A 22,458-nucleotide genomic window follows, 5' to 3' on the forward strand; every position below is an offset into this window, starting at 1 on the left:
CGCGCGGCGCCGCAACCGCCACAGGGGCGGCGGGAAGGGGGGAGGGGCGAGGCGGGGCGGCGGCTCCCCTCGGCGGCGGGCGGCGCGGGACGTGCCTGAGGGGGGCCCCCGGCACCCGCCGCCTCCGCAGCCCGCGAGGCGTTGCGCGCCGGCCGGCCTGCCCTCCCTCTCCCCCTGCCTCCGCGCTGGTCCCCCTTCCCCTCGGTCCGCCCGTATCCCTGCATTCCCTGCTGCAGCATTTCTTCCTTCCCTTCCCCCCCCCCCCCCAATCCCGTCAGTAGCGGCGGCTCCCGGGCTCGGCTCCCCGCGCTGCGGTGGTGCTCGGCGGCGGCTTCCCCCCCCTCCCGCCCCGCCGCGGCCGCCATGTTGGGCTGCTGCGAGCTCGGCGGCGGCTCCTGCGTGTGAGGGAGGGAGCGAGGGAGGGAGAGAGGGAGCGGCGGGGAAGAGGAGGGCACGGAAGCGGGGGAAACGGGGGAGGGAGAGCGCCGGCTGCTGCCGCTCCCTGCCCTCCCCCCGCCTCCACACACACACGGGCGGAGGAAGATGCCCTTTGCCCGGTGGGGCGAAGCCGGGAGAGCATCCCGCCGCCGACGCCGCCGGCAGTGAGTGAAGCCGCCGCCAGGGCCTCCTCGCCCGGGGCCGCCGCCGCCACAGCCCCGTCCGGCCGGAGCGGGGACCCCGGCGTTTTGCTTGCCCGCTCGCCCGCCCCAGGACGCGCACCCGGAGGAGGAGGAGGAGGGCGTGGACGACGCCGCAGCCATGGGAAGGGATTTGACAGCGTTATGAGCGTTTTCCACCCGCGCCGCGGCGGTGCCGCCGCGTAGGGGCTGCCTATCCCGCCGGCTGCCTCCGCGCCTCCGCGCCGCCGCCCCTCGGCACCGCAGAGGAGAAAAATGAAGACTTTAGTTTTTTTGAATCACTGAAAAGCCTTAAAAGGAGACTCGGTAAGGAGGAGGAGGAGGAGGACGGGAACGGCTCCCCGGGGCAGGACTTGGCTGCGCCCTGAGGAGGGGCTGCGCCTGGGGGACCTGCTCCCCGCCCCCACCCGCGAGCGGTGGCCGCGGATGCGCCCTCGGAGCGGCGCGGGCGGCGGCGCAGGCGGAGGCGGGGGGCGCTCGGTAGCCTCCCCTCCGGTGCGCGCTTTATTTTCTCCTTCCTTTTTGTACGGTTCCCCCCCCCCCCCCCCGATTCTTTCTGGGAGGTGAAACGCTGATGCAAACTGAATGGGGCTTTTACACTTTAATGATGCAGTGGGATTCTTTTCAGGATTATGTTGCATGATTTGAATTTTGGATGAAGGAGAAGACCTTTTTGAATAGATTTTATATATATATATATATATATATATATGTACGTATGTATGCACCCACGCACATAAAACTGGTGTCGGTCAGTCTTGGTTGTATTTCATTTTAATTATTATTTAAATGTCAGAAATGACTATATATTTTTTTCTTTCCTATTAAACACATTAAATTTTTTTTTTAGGATAACTATTTTCTTTCCTTAAAAATTCTATAATACATATGCGCACACATTATATACGTGTGTCTGAAACTTACTGGGATTTGTTTTCAGGCTAGGAACACTGCAGTGGGTTGTAAGTTAAGCACCAACCCAGTTTGACACTCGTTTAAGAAATACTGTTGATTTTTCTTTTTAAACAACAATACCTTCAAAAGTTGGTTTTTGATTTTTTTTTTTTTTAAAGTAATAATAATAATTAAAAAAGAAACCCCAATGCAAACTGAAACAACCATGTCTGGAGAAGTACGTTTGAAGCAGCTGGAGCAGTTTATTTTGGATGGGCCAACTCAGACTAATGGTCAATGCTTCAGTGTGGAAACCTTGCTGGATATACTCATCTGCCTTTATGATGAATGTAATAATTCCCCTTTGAGAAGAGAGAAGAATATTCTTGAGTATCTAGAATGGGGTAAGTTTGAATATGTTTGTTTTGTGTACATCCGTCCGTATTCTTGTCTGCTTTGTATAACGTCTCTGTTATTTATATGTAAGAGGGGATTGTTTATTACTCAGTGTTTTCCAGGGAAGTATTATCAGTTTTACTGTATTGAAACATGCTGGTGGTGATAAAGGGAAAAAAAAAAATCTGTGTTGGTTATTCGTTGTCGAGGTATGCATTTAAAACAGAGAATCATTTTTGACGTGGATCAGATTCTGGTACGTGAGGTATATTTGCTTGCCTTTAGGCCCAGCTATTGAGTTTTGTATCCTGAAGTTACTGGGAATTTAGAAGAACGAGGGATAAATTCTGTGATACTTTGAAAAAAGATGAGTACACAACCCTATGTACTATAGTACTCTAAAATAAAAGGTTGGCCCAACCAGAAAATCTTTCGGCTGTCTTAAATAGTATGTCTATGAAAAGTCTGTGAAAATGGAGACCAATACAGTCTCTTCTTAAGCATGAAGTCATTGTTATCTGAATTAGATTATTTTCCGGATAAGGAAAATGAAAAGCAGAATAAAATTGTGTTTCCCTCCGTTTCCATCTTCTATAATATCATGCCAAAACTAAGAAAGTATTTATGGGTTTTTAAACAAAAACAGGTGAATGACAACGATCCAGCTCTCCTTAAGTTGTCACTGGACTGGTCGTCTCTAATTTTTCTTTTAATTTATTTTCATCCTCTTAAATATAGATGCAAAACGGAAGATATAGTCTGACATTAGAACCTTGATGAGAACGTTTGCTGTGTGTGACCTTCAGACTTCAAAGTCACGTTGTACTTCTGCATTTACATTTAGAATCATTTATCACCTATGGTTTGTAATAAATACATCAGGAGGCTGCCTTTATTAAAAAAGCACATTTTCAAGTGACAGAAAAAGTATTTGATTAATTAACTGGTAGAGTTCTTCACAATGAAGTCACTGAGGAAAGACATTGTTTTGCTAACTGATCTGAACGACTTCAGACTGGTGCGTGTGTTTTTATTTTTTTGCTCCTCACTGTAGTCATACTGACATCTAAAGGACATCTGACTCAGTAATTAAGTTTCTTACACTGTTGGCATTGCACTGGTCTTTGTTTTCTCACTCTCTGGAAGAACTATAATTAATGTATCCTAGCTAAGGAGGAAATAGTAATTAAAAATTACTTCTGAAGAACTTTCACTCTAAAACTGACATTATGGCATACAGAAGTTATGAAAGATTTGGAAAAAATCCAGTGGCTCAAAGGACATTTTTACGTGAGAATTTCCGGTATGCAGCAATGCCTTTGGCGAGCTTGTATCCTGTAAATTAAAAGCTAAACATATCAATATGATCAGAATAATGAAGTCTTCAAAACCCATCATGGAAATGCTGATCTATTTAATGATAGTTGTTGGACAAATGAATATGTCATTCTAGGGTTCTAACAGTACCTGACAATTTTTATATTGAATTTGACAGGTTGCTAGTGGAAATAATACTCCATTTTGTAATGGCTAGAATACAATTTCTTGCTGGCCTGTTTTTCTTACTGCTTCTTTGCTCTCCCGCTCCAGCCATGCCCTAGCAGATTTCTTTTAGGTCACATCAGAGCAACTCCTTCGCTCTTGAAGCCTGAGTTGCAAGAGTGCTCTGTCTGCTACCAGCGCTTTTATCCAGATTTTTAACTTGAGGTTTTCAAGACAGTTCGTGAGGTGAAATGTAGGAGCAACGGCTCCTAATACCTACTGTGTTGGAAGTGTCTGTGTGAATGATGTCTTTATCCTGCAAACACTTAGGCATGAGTTGTCTCTTCTGAAGCTAGCGCTCCTAGTGAAACTAGCTGTCTTTAGCATTTGTGCTTTGATTAGGGGGTCGGCAGCATGAGATTCTTACAGATATGTTACACACTCTGGCTCTTGGGTGCAATGAAGCTACTAAGCGCACCCTGTTCTTTGATAGAATCATAACCTCACGTGTTATCCCCTCAAAAAAAGAGGAAGCAAGTGGTTGATTAGTAAGAGATTATGTGTGGTTTGAAGTCAGAGATGTACTAAATAATAGTAAAAGTGGAAGGCCGTCAACCAGAAATGGTACATTCAGTCCCTGCCTCTGTCAATGACTCAATATTTAAGTGCCTTCAGCTCTTTTTTCAGCTTTCCTATTTGAACAGTAAAGAAGATAATGATAATTTTAGACCAGGGAGTTCTGAAAAGTGCTATTTGTGAAGCGCTCGTAGTTTTCAACGTACTATATAAAATAAAGTGTGCATTAATTTGTTTTTTGCATCAGTGGAATAAATCTTGGTGCCTGGTGTATCTACTATTGGGGTTGGTTGGTTGCTGTTTTGGAAAGACATTCTGTGGAATTATGCCAGTGGCCCCAAGCATTCACAAATTTGCTTTGTTATTATGAGTAATGCACTTTGAAATTATTGGGAGTAATCTTGGAATGAATGTGAACAGATGTATAAACCCAAGAACTGGGATGTTTATGCATTTACAAGTTACAAAATACGAATTCACTCCTGAGAACTGTCGTCATCTTAAGGTTAAACAGCTTATTTAAACTGCTCCTTTTAGGAGTAAATAAGATTACTTTTTTTTTTTTTTTAATAAAAAAGTAAAACCTAATAGATCATAGACTCCTGTTGAAAACAACACCAAATAATATATTTTAGCTTTTCAGTAGTGCAGTTTCAGGGTGGGGCTATTTGGTTTTGCGTGGTTTTATTTATTTGCTGATATTTGCATTTATATTTTTGTTTAAACCGTCCTAGGTCTGAGATGTTACATGCCACATTTCCTGTAAGGCTGAATATTAATAGGGCAATTCAAAAACTTTTGGAAAAGGGTTAGGAGGTGTTCCAGCATGGAAAAGCTAATACGGTTTTAGTGATAGCCATGTGACTACTGTATTTAGGGGAGCTAAGAAGCTTCATGTTCTAGTGCTAGGATCTTTTAGGAATGTTTTATGTACATGTTGCCTAGTTCTATAACTAATTAAAAAGTGAAGCAGGGTAAAACAGATGAGCATCTTAACTGTTTTTTTTTTCTGCTTTTCATTGTTACAAGTTTAACTCAGCAAGTAGAGAGAGTAAGGTCTCTGCAATGTGACTAAATTGATTTTTTTTTTTTTTAATTTCTTGCAGGTTTTCAGTGTTCTTGAGATACTTTAAATGACGCTAGATTAGTTTGAAGTGTCTGGTTGATTGTTTTGTGATTTAGAATAGGAATACTTTTAAAATCCTTTTTTGATTTAAGATAAAAACATAATTTCTTTGCCTGTTTTTATATGTTACTGGTTTTCCGATGTGAATAAGATAAATTGGTTTTGTTGTTTATTTTATATAGGGACTTTATATGCAAAGACAGCCATGAGAACAACCAATGTATTTGCGTTCTGACAGTTAATCAGGGCATGTTTTGAGATGACGAGAAGGAAATGAAACATTTAGACTTAGCGTCATCAACGTATTTGGTGCTAGTTTTAATTTTCGTCTACATTGATGGTTGGTTGTGTTTGTGGTTTAGAAAAAGGATTGTCTAATTTTAGCAACTGGAGCTTACCAGGAACAGCTATTGAGAATTCCAGGCATGTTGCTTTTTCTTTTCTACAAGTGTATGAGTTGCCACTGTTACTCAAGACCGTGAGGGAGGTAATGCAGGCTGATATGCTGAGCTTAAAAGATAAAGTGGCAGAAAAAACCTTTTAAAAATGGTTTTGTTCTAGAAGAGCTTCCTTTATAATGGCACTGATTTGAAACAGCTTTGAAGAGAAACTAGAGCCATATTATTTAGGGTGCATTAAAGGATAACTAGAGAAAACACTATAAAGCGTGTGGAGATCTAAGGGAGGGAAGATGGAGGGCAGTACCGACAGCTGAAGATGAAGTCTCGATTGAATTCTTCTTCTCTTGTATGAAAATGCAAGCTCTCTTTTTTGGCTGATGAAGTTAATTGTTCTCATTTTATCTCTAATAAAATTGGAATGTGGTGTTTTTGCACCTATTATGGTCTATTATGGTCATAGACTAGATGTCCTCGTTGGTCTTACACTGTTGTCATTCAGATGTGCAGCATCTCTTATGGCCCTTAAAAGAGGGTTCTATCATGATAAAACTATTTTTGTCAAGATAAAGTTGCGGAGAGGTTGTCTGTGTTGTTTTGAAGGGGTTGTTCTTTTCTCTCAGGAAAAAATGGTACATCTATTTTCTAGTTTAAATTTGTTTTTAAATGGAATTAACAAAAGAAAATAAAATCCTGCCGATGGACTTCTGCCCTTCCTCTGTGTTGTTCATCTGTTTGTCAGCAATGGAAGAAATCATAAGAGTTATCAGATACGGTTTGTTTATGTTTGTTTTTAAAACGAACTGTTTTATAAAAATGCTTTGTTTAGATCGTATTCTCTGCAGAGATAGCCGCAGAAGACACAACACTGACCTTTTTTTTTTTTTTTTTTTTTTGAATAGCCTTTGATGCTTAGTACTATCTAACCCATTAGAAATACATTGTTCCAAAAAATTACATTTTGGGAATTATCATTGTTTTTTCTTATTATAGTCATACAACTGGGAAGGTATCTTGGTATGACTGGCATAAATTGAAAACAATTATTAATTTCTTTTTTTAGAAAAGAATGGGCATCCTGCTTGTAAAAAGCCACTTAACAAGTACTTAAGCATATGCCTGCTTTTAATCATGAGTGATTTTGCTGCCTACAGTTGGCCTATATGGAGGTAGGGGGAATCCATCTACATGGAAGTCATTATAGTATTAGAGGCTCACAAATAAATTTCTAGATCATTGTTTATGATGTGGCTTTACTGCTTATTTACATGAACTTGTTTCTGTTATGTAGTCAAAGTTAACGATTAAATATATTTTAATGATTGGAGAGACAGAGAAGAGATTCTTTAATGTTGTCAAATATAGACTGCCTTCAAATCTGTGTGTTTCAGAATATTGTGTAAACAGCATTTATAGAGAAGCAGTTTTATATCGAATTACTTTCCTGTAATTTAATTTTACTTTTTTTAGTAAGTCGAAGAACGGTTGCTTATACACGCCTAACTATTAGGTAGCTCTTTATTTGACCTTTGTGCCTTTTAATTGTGAGCTCTTGTGTATTTATTTCAGTGTTAATTTTTGTCTTATGCAGTGGAAACTAATTGCTATATGTTAATCGACAGTTATGACATGACCAAATGAACTGTGAGACCATTCAGTTTTGTTTTAGATGAGGTTGTTAAAGCCAGCTTCCAGACGAGCGAGGCATTAACCCACTGTAGTACCTATTCATTTCCTAAACATGTTTACAGTACCCCAAGTCAACTTAATTTATTCTTACTTCACATTAAGTTTTTGAAGGATTTTCTTTTGGAATGGGGAAGTCTGTAGGTAGTCAGAGGGTGCCTGATGGACTACCGCAATGCTTGTACTTGGGTTGACTGACTGAACGGTAGTGGGGTCCTTTTTATTGTAAAGGAGTTCAGCTTGCTTAGATATAAGACTGGACATGAGCAACTAATACTTCATCCTCAGGAATTTTAGGAATGCCTTTATTCGATATGGAAATGCCTAGCATGCTTTGGTCCAACAGGGGCAAATGCAGAAATATAATTATCTGAGTTAGTTTGCTAACTGTGCATTATATTCCTCATGGCACAAATAATTAATTCCCTGTTAATAAGACATTTGCCATCAAAGTGTTTACATCCAATAGTTTGTTAGTAGCATGATCATAACTGTAAAATGCACTACTGAAGTTGATTAAAGTTGTATTTAAATTCTTAACCTCTGCATGGCATATGATGCTGTGCATGTGTGTACCTGATAAAACTCTTTCCTCATCTCTTGTCCCTCTCCCTTCTCTACTCTACTGAGCTTTACTGACGTACTCTTTTATAAGCTGATATATTTCGTTTGTTCACAATTGCCTGAGGAAGGATGTTGCGCTTTAAGATTAATTAGCTTATTTGGTTCAGTATGGTTTAAAACCTCTGGGATATATTTTTACAAAGATTGAAAGAGACTAACCTTGTTTTTGAAGATCTATTTTACACCCGTAGATTAGTGCTTGAATTTTGAATTGCAGCAGCAAGTAGAAGTAACTTCACTTCTGAGTCACACCTGCCGCTGGAAAGTCAAAAGTGCTAGTGCTTTGAATTTCTGTTGCGATTAAATTGCAAATACAAAATCTCCAGATACAAAAGGGGTGCAGGCTGCTATCCCAGAAAATATTCTTTCCTAATTGTCTTCTGAAAATTGACACTATAAATGGTACTGGAGATGTCTTTGCAAAGTATTAACCCATTCATAGCATCCCTAATTGCTTTGACACAGTAGAAATCCTATTACCTCCATCTCCATGGAAAACTTCCAGAAGCAATTAGAACCCGCTGCCAAGCTGCAAAACCTCACTATAAAGGTACTGCAGTGTGGACAGTTGGGACGGAATTAAAGGAAAAGAGCAACTCCTCAGGTTCTAAACTTTATCTTTTGGCAAAGCAGGTTACTCTTGCAGGAGCGTTTGTATTTGTTTAATTTTACTTTCTTTTTCTGGCTGGACACCTGGAATGTTTTGTTCTGCTCTAGTCTAACTTAACACATTATTTTTCCAAAGTCCTCATTTAAGCTTGGGAATGTTACTAATGCGGACTAAAATCTTTTAAAATATGCAAGTGAGTTAGGTCAGTCACGTGCAATCTTTTGCTAACTGCAAGATTTTTATTTCAAATCGTTTAAACATGACATTAGGCTTTATAATAACTGCAAAAACCTTCTTTTCAGACAGGTCAGTTTGCTTTATTTCTAGTAATACAGCCTAATTAGGTTTACTAGCGGTCACCATGGATAAAATCCACATGAGGTATATCTAGACTCCTAAGACTTTGTGTTTCATAATTCTTCCTTATCCGTATCCAGGCTTCCAATTTAATTTAAGTTAGTTCTGTTGCACAATATTGTAGGTTTTTTTTTTTTTTTTTTATTCTTGGGGATCAGCTTATTGATGTATAGAATTTTTCTCTCTGCAGCTTTTTGAAAACATTTTCAAGTGGTGTTTATGGTAAAACTGTACTGTATTTTAGGCTGTTTTGAAAACAAACACCTGTTACATTTCAGTTGTGTTTTATTCAGCAGTTTAGTAGAAATAACAAGGTAATTCCTTTCATAGAAAGCCTAAATGAGTTTAGAGTGGAATTCTGAAGGGGAGGGGAAAGTTAGTATTTGTAGTTGTTAACAACCATCATTGCATTTCCTTCATACTTTATGGGCTTGCACCTACAACAGTTATTGCTATCTTCTTAGTTTTCTTTTAAGTCTTACCAGTCTGGGCTTGGAGGAGTACCATGTCTTCTTAGCTCAGGAGCTTGGAAGTACTTCTGCACTCTGAATGGAAGATACATGAGCATTTATTTCATAAAGAAGTGATTTTTTTTTTTTTTTTTTTTAGTATTCCTTCTCACTATTGCCCTTTCTTTCATGCTTTCCATCTCAAAATCCTGCCTTATTTCAGGCTTTTGTTACTGTCCAGTTCACAGGCAGTGAAGGGCCTGCAGACCTCCATTTTTGTGTTCTCCCTCCTTTCCTTATGCTTCTTTAAAAAGCTTTAAGGTATTTGCTTTAAGTTGAGGGCTGCTCTTTCTCTTCTCCCCCACTGCCATTTTGTTACTTCTTCTCCAAGCCAGCTCTCAGTTTGGCTTTCTAATACAGGTGAATATCCATGTGTCCACCTGGTATTTCCATGGTCGAAATCTTGGTTTCTTGATTTTGATTTTTCGTTTACACCCTCCCCTCAGTCCCCCATCATCTCCAGGCTTTCATCATTTTGCTGCTCAGGTGCATAATGCAGACATTGTTTGCAGAGTAACAAAAAAGCCCTGTCTGTTTAGTGAGAAATATACACGTGCACTCAGACAGAGTGTCTTCTGTCAACATCCTGTATGTTTCTTATTAGATCTGGTACATATCGATTGATTTACTAATATGAATCTTTTGTACTTGTAAGCTCTTGTAGAGCTGGGCCCTTGTGCTGTTTGTTCTGGCTGTGATCTGTTTTACTCCTGCGGTCTAAATATTAAGCCACTAATGTGAGAGAGCGAGAGTATAGCTTTATAGTTTTAATACCTAAAACTAAAATAAAAAAGTAGTAGGAAAAGTGGCAAAGACTTCTGTTACATGAACGAATGCAAGAAAATGACGTTCCTACTGTTGGTCGACCATAATCCCGAGGTATTTCCTGCTCTTGCTCATTAACACCCTTTCACCTTTACCACGCTCCCTTTTGTAAATAAAGCATTCTGTTGTTTGAATGTTTTGAAAGATGCATAGTAACAAGAAGAGGAGGAAATAAAAGTTGATATTTTAATTGTAGTTTGCTGGTGTTATCTTGGGTGGTGACTGGCTTGATGGTAGCTTAAGGCTGGCTAAATCCTGGTCTACCACTGATCTCTGTTTTGCAGGTGCTAAGGTGGACAGAGAGACTTAAAAACTTTTTTGTGGGGTTAGTTTTTGACTGGATTAAGTCTGTCGATCCAGTTCTGTGAAGAGATCATACTGGTGCATATACACCAGTATGGGGGGGGGAGGGGTAGGACTGTGACTGCACAGACTTTTAGTAGCTTCACCTACTGTAGACCTGCACTGTGAGCTTAGAAGCTGCCTCTAACAGTGTAAGAACCATACAAGGAGCTTGCATGCCATGTTTGAGCCAACGTTTTGACATTCGCAGCTTATTCTGATAGATACTTGGTGTAGAAGTTCAGTGAGTTTTTTTGTTTCTGTAGCGGTTACCTAGGCTTTTCTTTTTTAAACGGAAAAGTTTCTAATAGTGAATAGGAATCTTGAAAATGGTTACCTAGTTTTGATGATGGGGACTTACTGGAAAAAATCTGTGTGTCTGTTTGTGTGTTTTGTGGTATTTGGCACACTATTCTTAATTTTTTTTAGAAAAAACTTTCATTTTATATTCTTTCCTTGAAATACCGAGTTTCTTATTTTAACAGACTTGGAATAATTGTGTTATATTTCCCCCAACTTCTGGAAGGTGCTTGATGAGCACTATGTTACTGTGTTTTGTTATAATTTAAAAAGGATCCTTTTATAATTTTGGTAGTGGCTGACACAAAAGAGGCTTGTTGTTTTTGCCATGATTTTTATATGTTAGAGGGAAAGTATAGAAACAGCTTCCTACACAAATAGAAATCTGCGGAGAAAGTCATTATCATTTAAGCTGTGCTCTTTCTGCCCTGAAAGGCCTTTTTTTTTTTTTTTAATGCTACTATTTTTTCCGTCATATCTTGGAACTGCCTTTGGCTAATGAAAGATGCAATTCTAAACCGCTGTGCCTTTGCAAAAGTCATTATGTAACCCTTGAAATAAATATAGGTAAGTGGATTTTTTGTTTTTAAACATTTGGTAGAGTGTTTTTTGTTTGTTTATTTCTTAGTACTCTAGTATTTTACCTTTTTCTCTGCGGGGGAAAAAAAGGAATAACTAAATGTCGTGATTGATAATCTAGACTCTCAAAAAGCAAGCTCTATTTAGAGTCATGGTTACTAGGAGAAAGCAGTATATGATTCATGTTATCATGGCTTGTGTATTATATTGTTAACCTCATGGTTTCTTGGTTAACTTAATCCTCTAGTAACATTTTAACTTGAGAAAGGGTGCAATGGGAACAAGTTGCTTCCAGCAGCATTGCTTCTTAGCTCTTTCAGTAAATGTTCGTACAAATGTACCACTGAGTGTATGCTGCCCGAGCTAATGCTAGCACTGCAAAGTCTCTTTGTGGGTGCTTTGACAGAGCTGTCAGCTGATCTCATCAGTGGTAGCCTAGTGCTGTACTGTTCGGGAGGAAAAGGGAGGGTGCAGCAAGGGTAAGGAGGTGCTGAAATGCTGTCTAGCTACGTACTTATTCCATTTTTACGTTCCTCTTCTCCAATACTCAAGTTTATTTAATGGAATTACTCAGTACTTTTTGCTGACCATATTGCATTAACACTGTGATCCTTGTAATTACCAGTGGACGTGAGTCTCTCTAAAGAGATTTTTGTCATTAATACTTTAAATTTTGCCTTAATTTCCTCATCGAGTTTTCTTTGTAAGGAAGCAGTCGAGTCTCAATCTCTTTTGCTTTATCTTGTCATGTAGGTCACGCTGTCAACAAAAAAAAAAACATAACCATGTATGTGATTATAGTGATACTTACAAAAGCCTCTTAAACACCTAAAAAAAAGTGCATGATGTGTTGCTGAGCATTGACTGCTCTTAAAACTTCAATATGTTGAGTTGTTATTTTTATAAATGAATAATAATTTCTTGCCATATGTCCTTTACTTTAGAGATAGGTTACAATTTTTGGTGATTTCTTTTGTGCGAGTTCTCTCCTTCCCCCCCCCCCCCTTCCATTTAAGGAAACTTTTTTCTCTAATGAGTCACTTAAAGGTCTGGTAAGAACAGATTAATTCAATTGTTTGGGGCAAGTATTTTCTTTGATTAAAATACTGTAGATTTGATGTTATCCCAGTGTTTCTAAGGCAATGAAGAAGACTGATAAATCTTTGTAACACTTTGGCAGTGTTAGGCTACCATTTGTTTTTACTTTTAATTTAGATTTTTCAGTCTCTTTCAAGCATGACTTATCCAGTTCTTTCCATCTTTACCTCCTCTTAGCATATGAAATCATATTCTCTTAGAGGTACTGGGTGTAAAGGTGATGTGTGGTGTGTTTTTTTTTTTTTTTTTAAAACCACTGTTCCAGTGTCAAGGGTACAAAATCGTTTCCTGTGGGAAGGGGCAGAGGAAACATTCAGCAGATGGAAGATGGTAAATGAAGTAATTTTGGCAAGACTACAAGGATTTCTTCTTGGTATGCTGATCATTGTTTTTGATAATACTTCCCCCCACCACCACTGAAACTTGTGGCAGAATTTCCATTAGCTTCAATAGGAGCCAGGTCAAGCACATCAAACTATACACTTTGAGTTAAGCTTAAACAGTCACTAGAGGGGTTTTGGGGTCCTGTGTGTGTTTATAAAGCAATATTTTTTTTTCTTTTTTTTTGCGTTGTGTAATACCAAATGTTTTTTCTCACTTTGAGTTTTGAAGTAAAATTGAATATCTGAAGTCTATAAGTGTGCAGTTTGCAGATATTTTGAACCTTTTAGTTTCAACCTAGGACTTGCTGAATAAATCGTCAATTTCTCCTCGATGCTCTCTGCCTTAGTGTCTGCATTCTCATACCTTGTTCTTCCGTGCCTGGCTTCAGTGGTTACCTTAAGTGCTATTTTTTTTGTTTCTGCTGCTTTTTTTCTGTTTTAGAGAGACTCGGTGCTGACAGGATCTCCACTGAGCGGCACGTTCTCTAGCCATGGTTGGTATATCGGGACTTTAGAAAGTTAAGCTATCTGAATTGAGGTGGTTCTCTAGTGGATTTTTTTTAAGAGGAGGGCTGTCTGTCCTACACGATGAGTGTATGTGAAACTATGAAATAGCAATTTGGATGCTGTATGTAGAAGAATCTGTGTGTATACTTAGATAGATAGATGTGTAAGAAAACAAACCTTTTCACAATAAAATTATTAAAACTTTAAGTGGCAGGAGTTAACTTACAGCTGTGAGCCAAAACTGCGATGTCTGTCTGGTAGGAACAAGCAAGCATCTGTAAGCCAAATTCTGCTCTCATTTAATGGATAGAAATGTGAGGCTAATTCACTGATTCCCATGCAGTATTAAAGCAGTTCATGTTTGCTGCTGAGCTTTTAAAGAAAGCCAAGCCACTTACTTGTGGGCATTAACAGGCTAAGCATTAAAACTACAGCTCAAGTACTATAGCTTTTTCTTCTTCATGTCCAGAGAGAATGTTTCCATTATTTTGCTTTAACTTTATAAAAAGTTTACTTTAAAAGTGTATACTTCATTCTGAGTGGGTTGTGATTGTTCTTTGTTCTTTAGATAGCGTGATTCCTGTTGAGAAAGTCATGTACAGTAATATTGGGCACTTGAGTATATTGCCTTGAAAATCTGAGAAAAGTGGGTGGTTATTAGCATCTTAAACATCTCTGCAAAGAAATAGCGGCAGAGCTGTGACTTGCTAAAAGTCATTCAAAAATTCAGTGGAGAGCCAGTTTCTAGGATCCAGCTTTATATGTCTGTTCCCTGCAAATTTTTTCCCAAGTTTTTTGAGATGTTTACTGTGGAAATTCCTGAAAGTGTAGGTGGTTTGTATCTTCCGTGTGTTTAAGTGCTTTATTTATTTGCTTAAATCTTCAGTGTGCTGTTTGTGTGCTCTTTGTTGTGGTGCAGTTACTTGAGAAAGCTGCTTCGAAGGCTTGGAAACTTAGTTGTGTGATCTTGTTGTTGTTATGACCGCTTTCCTCCCTCTCCTGAAACTTTAGTATAGCGCAGTTCAGAACAGTGGCAATTGTTTTATTTCTCATAAGGAAGTTCTCTTTTCTGCTGTGGTCAGGTGGAGGTTTGCCAGAATTGTATTTTGAGGAACTGTTTGTGTAAATTGAACTTGGACTTCCACAAAAATTAAACTTCTTTTAACTCGTTTAGCAGTTCATACCTCACTTTCTCAAAACTTCTTCCCCAGCCCCGGTGCTTGCACTGCCACTGATATTTCAGGAAAGTTGTTCCAGAATGTCTAAACATCTTTATATAAAAATTAATATGTATATTTCAAGCCTAGTATCACACTTACTGTGTGGCTATAGGACTTCTGCTGACTTCAGCAGCTGTCAAGTGAGACTCTTGACAGTGCTAGAGCGAATAACTGGTAGGGTACAAAATTAAGTTCAGAAAGAAGATGGTGAATTTGTATATCACATTGATACAGTAGAAACCTTTCCCTTAAAACTTTGTATGCTTTCAGGAAGTCAAGTCTGATGGCAAAAGAGGCAACCAGAAACTCTCGATTATAGCGTTAACCTAACACTGGAGATTACCTGCTGGGAAGCTGTATGTGCATAGGTGTTTCTCAAAAGAGTTGCAACCGAAGGATGACGCAATTCCTCTGATAACCTTGTTGCTAGTTGCCAGTTGAGGTAGCAGGACAGCGTAGGTGGGTAATTTTGCTGTATGATTACCTCTGTGGATCAGGAAACTCTTCCCCCCTCCCCCTCATCCCCCGGCCTTTTCTCCTCCTGCCTGTTTCTCATGAGTATCTACTTCCTGCCGATTCCCACTTCCCTTTGAGCCTCCCTGTGAGGAATTGATTTTAAAGCAACTGTGCAAAGTTAAACTGTTTCCTGGTTCTAGTGGACTTTCTGTTAAGGATAGATGCTCTACGTTTTTTATTTAATCTTATTGCTGTATTTTGTGCCTAAGGTCTTTTAAACATGTTCTGTATGGTGCCTTGAGGTTGGTTTGTTGGGTTTTTTTTACAGCAATTAGTCATAACAGTGTAGAAATGCTGAATTTTTGTTCATGACGTGGTACTTTATATATAGCAACTGCCCCCCAGGCACAGTGTAATTTTGCCTAGTAAGTTATCATAACTTACTTATGGGGTGGTTTAATAAGGATATTTTTGAGTGAGATGTTTTTACTATTTTATTAGAATTAGTGTTTACTTTTTTTTTAAGCTGGAAAGTGTTTAGTGCAAATTATTGTAATCTGTGTTTTTGTTTTGCCTAACTCAAAAGGCAAAAGCTGTTGAGCTGTCCCAAGGTAGTTATTTATGAAATACTTGGACTAGAGGAATCGGAGAGCGGGCATTGAGTGTCTCCGAGTTCTTATTTGAAAGTATGACAAGGGTTGGAATTTGTCTTTCATGGTCTACTGTTGTAGCTAGCGCTTGCCCATGTTTCCTGAAGATGGAGAGGGACTAACTATTCCTGTGCTCTACTGTTTTACACTTAGTATTTGTAAAATGATGGTGATTTAGAGTTCTCATTCTTGATTTGCTACAGTAGGACTTTAGAAACTTTCTGTTTACTCCATTGTTTGCCGTCAGGTGTGGAAGGTCATGAATGAATCTATGCTTTGAAATGGTGAGCGTGACTAAAATGCATTTGTTTTCTTGCTTCAGCATGGAGTGGGATTTGGCGTTTTAGTCCAATCGTGGCTTCGTTAGCAGATGGATAGAGAAAAGAATAACTTTTAATGAATGCTTTGAGATATATTTTTATATATATAAATATTATTTATATATAAAATATATATTATATATTTATACATATAAATATTATATATATATTATATATATATATATATATATTTTAAAGTGAGCTTTCTTGAAAATAGTTTTAACCAAATATTAGACTTCTGCCTGATCACGTGACATCTGACACAATGGATGGTCATTCACACCTGTGTAAAATTGTAAGCAGTCATAACAGTAGTGTTTGGTATGTTGGTTGATTTGTTTGTTTGTTTTTCCTTTTTTTTTTTTTCCTGTGGATCAGTAAAGTCTGAAGGATACACAAGCTAGTGCAAAACCAAATCCTACATTAGTATTTGTTCTGGAGAGCTTCAGTAGCTCTCTTGTAGTTTTGTTGCTTGTAAATAATGCAGTTATCCCATCTCCTGGTAAATGTTCTTATTCTTTTTATTTTCTGTTGATGAACGTATCTGTGTCTGAACAGTATTAAGGGAGGGTGCAGATTCAGTTACTCATTGATTCCTGGAGCTAAATCACAACTTACAGAGAAGAACTTGCTGTTCTCCTGAGCTTTTTAAATCCCTTTACCCTTCTTGCTCCTACGTAACAGAGGAAGCTTTCTCATATGTAGTATTAGTATAATATTCTTCTACTGCCTTTCATTTTGTGAGGTCAGCACTACAGCAGGTCCAGCTGTGAATTAAATGGAGAATAATTCCTTTACTCATCCCTTTGAGTGCTTTTTCCCTCTTGCTTCCTGTGTCTGCTGTCAGTTAATACATTCTGAACTGCAGTGCTCAGGAGTCTCCCAGGCTTTATTAGTACAATCAAAATAAGTTTTCTTTTAAAGCACTTTTCTACACCAAGTACTATCATACTTTTTTTTTTTTTTCCTGTGGGTTGATGCAATTTCTCAGAAATGCTACTGCAGCCTAACATTGCAGAAGACACACGGTTATTCCCTGTAATTTCATTAACCTGCACGCTGCCATTTTGGGGCTCATTAGCTGACAAGAGTAGTTAGGATTGAAAACTAAATACTTAATCCATTAACAATTCTTTTTTCTTTTGCTGTTGTTCACGGTCTTAGGAGAAGCGACAAGGACAAGAGAAGTAAATCTGGTATTTTTTTCTTTCATTTTCCTCTTCTATGGTAAGGTTTCCTTCCTTTGGAAGAATTTTATCTGTTGCTGTTTCAGTGGTATTGCAGAGCATTGACCTTCTAGTCTTCTCCAGGGCGCTGCCCTCTGCTTAGATTCTACATAAGTACAGAGCAAGTAGATGGTGGTTCAGAACCGTCTTTCTGTATTTGCTGTGACTCCTTCCGAATCCCTAGCGTTTTGAAGTGAACTAAATATGAAGCCCAAAGCCTCTGTCCATGCAAATATATGTCTTACTTTTGTATGGTTTCAAATTGAAAAAGTTGATGACAGAATGTGTAAGACCAAGTCTTTCCTACTTAATTTTCAGAGTTGTTCCAAGTGTAGGAGTAAAGTGGTTTGTGTATGGAGCACGATTTGAATGTTATGCAAGGGCTGGCTTTGAGCCATTGGCCTGGGATGCTATTTCTCCTGAATTTGAGATGTTTGTATTATGTATGAAAGAGTTTGAGCTATTTCTCGGGCCATAGGCAATCTCAAGCAGTCTGTAATGAGAGCAGAGACCAGTCCTGCTTGACATCTGGAAATGCAAAGCCTAGTTCATTGCTATGTTACTACTTTTTTTTGCTTGGAATGTCATAGCTGATATCAGCTAATATTTTGAAGATGTGTGTAAAAGTAGAATCCCTCCACACTCACTGAATGCTAAGGAGATGAAGCATTTTCTAGCTAGCCTCTTGGTTGCTGTTTCAGTAATGCAGCTCAGTTGCACAACAGTTTAACATTTGCACACCTGAGGGCAATTAACTGATTGTGGGGTGAAGTGTGTAGATGATAGCAGCACAGCTAAGTAAGAAGTTGAAGAAAATGTGTTGTGTAACTATACCTGGTTGAGTGGTCAGGAGATTTTTAGTTATATGTCCTTTCCCCCCCCAAATAAGATGCCAAGTCTTAAGGGAGGGAGAAGGGAGTAAGCAATGTCAATGTTGGTGTTAGGCAGATATTTACGTGATATTCTTCATGCATCTATGAAGTGTTTTGACTGCATAAAACCTTGAGCTAATTCTATTTTTACATTAAGGTTCAGAGAATTCCTTCTAGCCTTAGAAAAAGGAAATGTGAGCAATGATTTATAACTTTAGCTGAAATAACTCATGTTGTACTTTATTTCCCAAATGGAAAGGTAAGTTACATCCCAGGTTGCCATGAGGAGTCTTTCTCCTGCGGTTAATAGTATTCCTTTCTATATCTGTCTCTACTTGTGGGGACTTGAGCATAGAATTTGAAGCATCAGAAGTCAAGAGCAAGGAGCAGTAGGCAGACTGTCTTCTTGGAGCCCCTGACATGTGGGTGAAATATAAGCACTCTGCAAAAAAGAGAGGGATGGAAATTTGACAGGACTTTCAGGGGTTCTGCCGGGTGTCAGGCCTAGGGGGCTGGTTTTAGAGGACTGGTAAAATTGGGTTTAGGAGCAACTTGGGTGAAAGTTTTGAAGTCATTTAGGTGATTTTTAAAAGACATGCTTGTGAGAATTCGTTTTGTTGTTTTCTTTTTCTGTTGATCACTGTATTCTTTAGTACTTGGAATATTTTCCTGGTATGTATCTATGGCAGAAATAGTAATATCATTCAAATTATATAATCATCAACTCAAAAGTTAGGAAATGACAGAATTAACCACGCATTTATGCGTGTACTATGTTAGTCTGTGACTGTTGCTTGCCCTGCCCCTCGGCGCCTGTTTTACTTCTTATTGCGTAGGACGGTAGGGCTCTGGAAATCCATTAAGAGTACGTTGTGGAGTAAGCCATTAGAAGTTGTGTAGTGAATGAAGGTGTGGTTTGCAGAAAAGAAAAAGGTGGTTTTGGTGGGGAAATTGAATGACGCTGTGGAGACCGTGACTCTCTTGCTTACTGCTACAGAGTTTTTATATGATGCTTGGTAGATTACTTAACCACATATTTTGTATGTAGCCACTAATTGTAAGTTTATCGCTGTATGGATCCAGTTACTTGATTTCCTGTGGTTTGATATGGAGAGATTTTGAAAACTCTGAGAAATTGCTGAAATCATTTGGAGCTTTGCTTTAAACTGTGAAGTGCTGTATAATGATAGGTACTCTAAAAAGTTCATATCTAGGATTCTAAAACTGTAGATTAATACTGGATGACCACTTCTAACCTTAATTTACTATGGCCCAGTTCCCTATGTTAAAAAGAACGTATCACCTGCTTTGGAAGGGTATTTTGAAATGTAGTGCGTTTAGGATAATACCATAAAGGCTGCTTTTACCAAAGTTTGTGAGAACTAAAATCTTGCTTCAGAGAAGAGTCTGCAGAATAAATAACATGTACGGGGTTTGGAACAGCTTGAATAGATCTAATTTGAGCACTGAAAAGGTCATAGACTGTCATAATGCCTATACCAAAGCCCTCTAACTTGTCACCGTCCTGAATTTTTATCTTCCTCTGCACTGACTTATTAGCCTAGTCTCATTTTTCTTGGCTCGGTCCTTGTCCCGTCATATTTTTGTTCCTCTGAGTACTTCTTTCTTTCCTTTTTTTAACAGAGTATTTATTTTTTGATTTGCACATTGTGACGCATGCATGGAGAATCATGCGTGTTTACTCTGCTTGCTTTATTGTTGTGGCTGCTGTTGATCAGAACAGCCCGTTTCTCTGAATGTAGCTCACACGTTTTTTGAAAATAACTTCTGTTTTGGAAGAGATGAGTAGAACTTTTCTGAATGAAAATGAGATACGATGGAACTTCTGATAGATAGGGAAAACTTTTAAAAAGCAGCAGGTTTGCTTTGGCTTAATTTTGATGTCACCCTCTATTTTGTACATAGCTAAAGGAGGGGGTGTAGTCTCTTTTAGAGAAATGAGCCCGTTTTAGAGAGCATGAGTTTCCTGTAGATTCAGTGAGAGTAGGTACATGTATTCAAAGGTGTCCAGAGAGGGATCCTGTCTACCCAAATTAGAGGCTTTTTGTTATAGTCCTATGTCAACCTTTAGGAGAGCATAGTCCAACTTTTGCATAGTGCAGCTATCAGTTTACTTTATTGACGCTTTGTGGTTGGTGCTGTGCCTTTGAAGAACTGTAGGTAACTCTAAAGTCATAATATAAAATATTTTTTCTTGTTCATTTTGAGGGAGGGGTTATTCTTGGAAAGCTGAAGCTGCAAGATGTTTTACTGTTTAAAATAATAACACCTCAGCCAGTAGGGAAAGAAGCCAATATTTCGATTCTAACTCTAGTCACTAGTGGCTAGAAGATAGCATCCAGGCCCAGAGGTAAAGGGTATTCTGAATCTCTTCTGCTTAACCATTTTTGGGAAAAGAACACTATGTTTTCCTTCTCAAGTGATAGGCTATATAGTAAGAACATACTTTTCCAAGCCTTACCTGAAGACGTATAACATTGATAGTGTTACTAAAATCCAAAGTGTTACTTTTTGTACTTTTTCTGTTGCCTGTTACAGAACAGAAATGAAAACCAAGAAATCTGCTTCTCAGTTCACCACAAGAATATTTAAAGCTGTACTACTGCCACCGTGCTGCTTATCTGGTAGAGGAAAATCTCATTTTTGGCAGAGAAGTGGGCCTCTTGAACCCTTCTTCTCTGGCTCAATGTGTGCTCTTTGGCCCCTGATATTCTTCCTCAGATTCACAGAGTGCAGAATGGAGAAAGAATGCAGAAACAATACCTCTGCTAATACCCGAATCCGTAATCCCTACGTACGTACAGCTACTTCCATAGTGTTTGGAAAAAGGAATCTGAAACAGTGTGTGGGTAATGCCTTAAACTGTGTTTCCGTGTTACTGTTTGTCAGCCTCTCTTATTTAAAGTGTACCTTGCCCCCAGTGATTCATAACCGTCACCTTTTTCAGATCTGAGGCTTACATGCTTGCCCAGCATGCACCTTGCACCAAATTTGAGATTTCTTTGGATAAAATCTTTACTTCCTAGGTGTCTCTAGACCTACATCAAAGACATGATGCGTTAATACAGGTGTTGTATACTCCTTGAATTGATAGAGGTCCTAGCAGCCTGTCTGTATTTAAAGTAGAGGCACTGCTGTCCCTGAAGAAAAAGTAATGGTGGAATTATGTAGGGAGCGAAAAGGTTGCTAAATCTGGCTGGTTGGTACAGAAGGATACAAATCATTTAGCAGATCTAGCTAGGAAAAGTCAAGGCAGATGTTATTGAAGAATGAATATGATGGAGCCGTAGAAGTAGCCTGGAACCTAGAGAAGCTACTTTTCTGCAGTCTGCTAGTAGATTTGTAGGGTATGGGGAAAATTATCTCCAGGTCCGTCTTAAAGGCCTCTGAAAGAGTGAATTTTCATGGCATAGATCTACCCTATGAGGTTTATTTAAGAGGAAAGAAGTGGCCCAGTTGTATTTTTTATTTTCTGCAGTGTTTGGCAGAACCTGTTCTCAAGTTTGAGTCTAGTCCTATGCCTGATACATACATTCTCTTTTCTTCCTTGCAAAACGTAGACAGCAGTTGGAATGTGCTTCTAAGGAGTCTTGAGACTTTGTTAGTTATGGTAGGTGATGTGCTTTGGAAAATTTATGGGAAATAAAATGTTTCAGTACTGAAAGCCATAAATTAATAATTTAACTTGGCACTGTGTCATATCTTTCTCAGTTTACAGCCTCAGGAGGAGGACGACAAGGGGTGCGCAGAATGAATTGGAGTCAATCTCTTAGAGCTTCCAGTGAGTGGTATTCAGAGAGAACATTTGGGGAGGCAGGGTGGTGGCCTGTGTACCTCGTGCTCCTGAGGCAAGCAAACTCTAAGCATCTGGGAGGACTAATCCATTGTGTTGCACTACAGAGCTGTCCAGACCCGGTTTCCTTTATTTTTACCTACGCAATACCCACCTTTTCATCAGGGATTGATATCGAGTGTTGCGCAGTGTTGCTGTCTGCTTAGTTCTATGAGAAGGATGTAATCTACAAATACACCCATGTTTCCCACCTCCAGTGAAGGTATTTTGACTCTATATTTTTCAGTTGTGGGTTTTGTTTCTTTTTGGCTGTGAGCCAGTTCCATGTGAAAATTGAGAAGTGGCAGGGTTGCAGAATCCAGAAGAAATATGAAACGGTTCAAATGTCTTGGCATCTTTCTTAGCAAAAAGAGCATGTTTTAGAGGTGGTCTGTATGATCATGTATATGAAGATATTTAATGTTTCTAACTATTGTCAACTTCCTACAGGTTTAGTTTTGGAGGGGGCGAGGGGGGAACGCTAAAGCCTAAATGGAAAATAGTCCTTTAACTTGATAGTCTCTGTTCTAA

The 22,458-nt window shown here is 39.1% G+C and overlaps 1 protein-coding gene across 8 annotated transcripts in view; it reads left to right on the forward strand.

Moving 5' to 3' along the window:
- Nucleotides 1-128: 128 nt before the first annotated feature.
- Nucleotides 129-22,458, forward strand: part of CDC42BPA (CDC42 binding protein kinase alpha) — a 200,241-nt gene continuing 177,911 nt past the window's right edge. For 6 of the 8 annotated variants that reach the window (XM_068940121.1, XM_068940122.1, XM_068940125.1 and 3 more), the window contains exons 1-2: nucleotides 369-944; nucleotides 1,712-1,936. In XM_068940121.1, the coding sequence (XP_068796222.1) occupies nucleotides 1,741-1,936 (196 nt within the window). In that variant the 5' untranslated portion in view covers nucleotides 369-944; nucleotides 1,712-1,740. Of the gene's footprint in view, nucleotides 945-1,711; nucleotides 1,937-22,458 lie in introns of all 8 variants that reach the window. The other 2 variants (XM_068940120.1, XM_068940123.1) reach the window with 1 other exon arrangement.

Source organism: Struthio camelus, chromosome 3 (assembly GCF_040807025.1).
Source record: "Struthio camelus isolate bStrCam1 chromosome 3, bStrCam1.hap1, whole genome shotgun sequence".
Classification (NCBI taxonomy): Eukaryota; Metazoa; Chordata; class Aves; order Struthioniformes; family Struthionidae; genus Struthio; species Struthio camelus.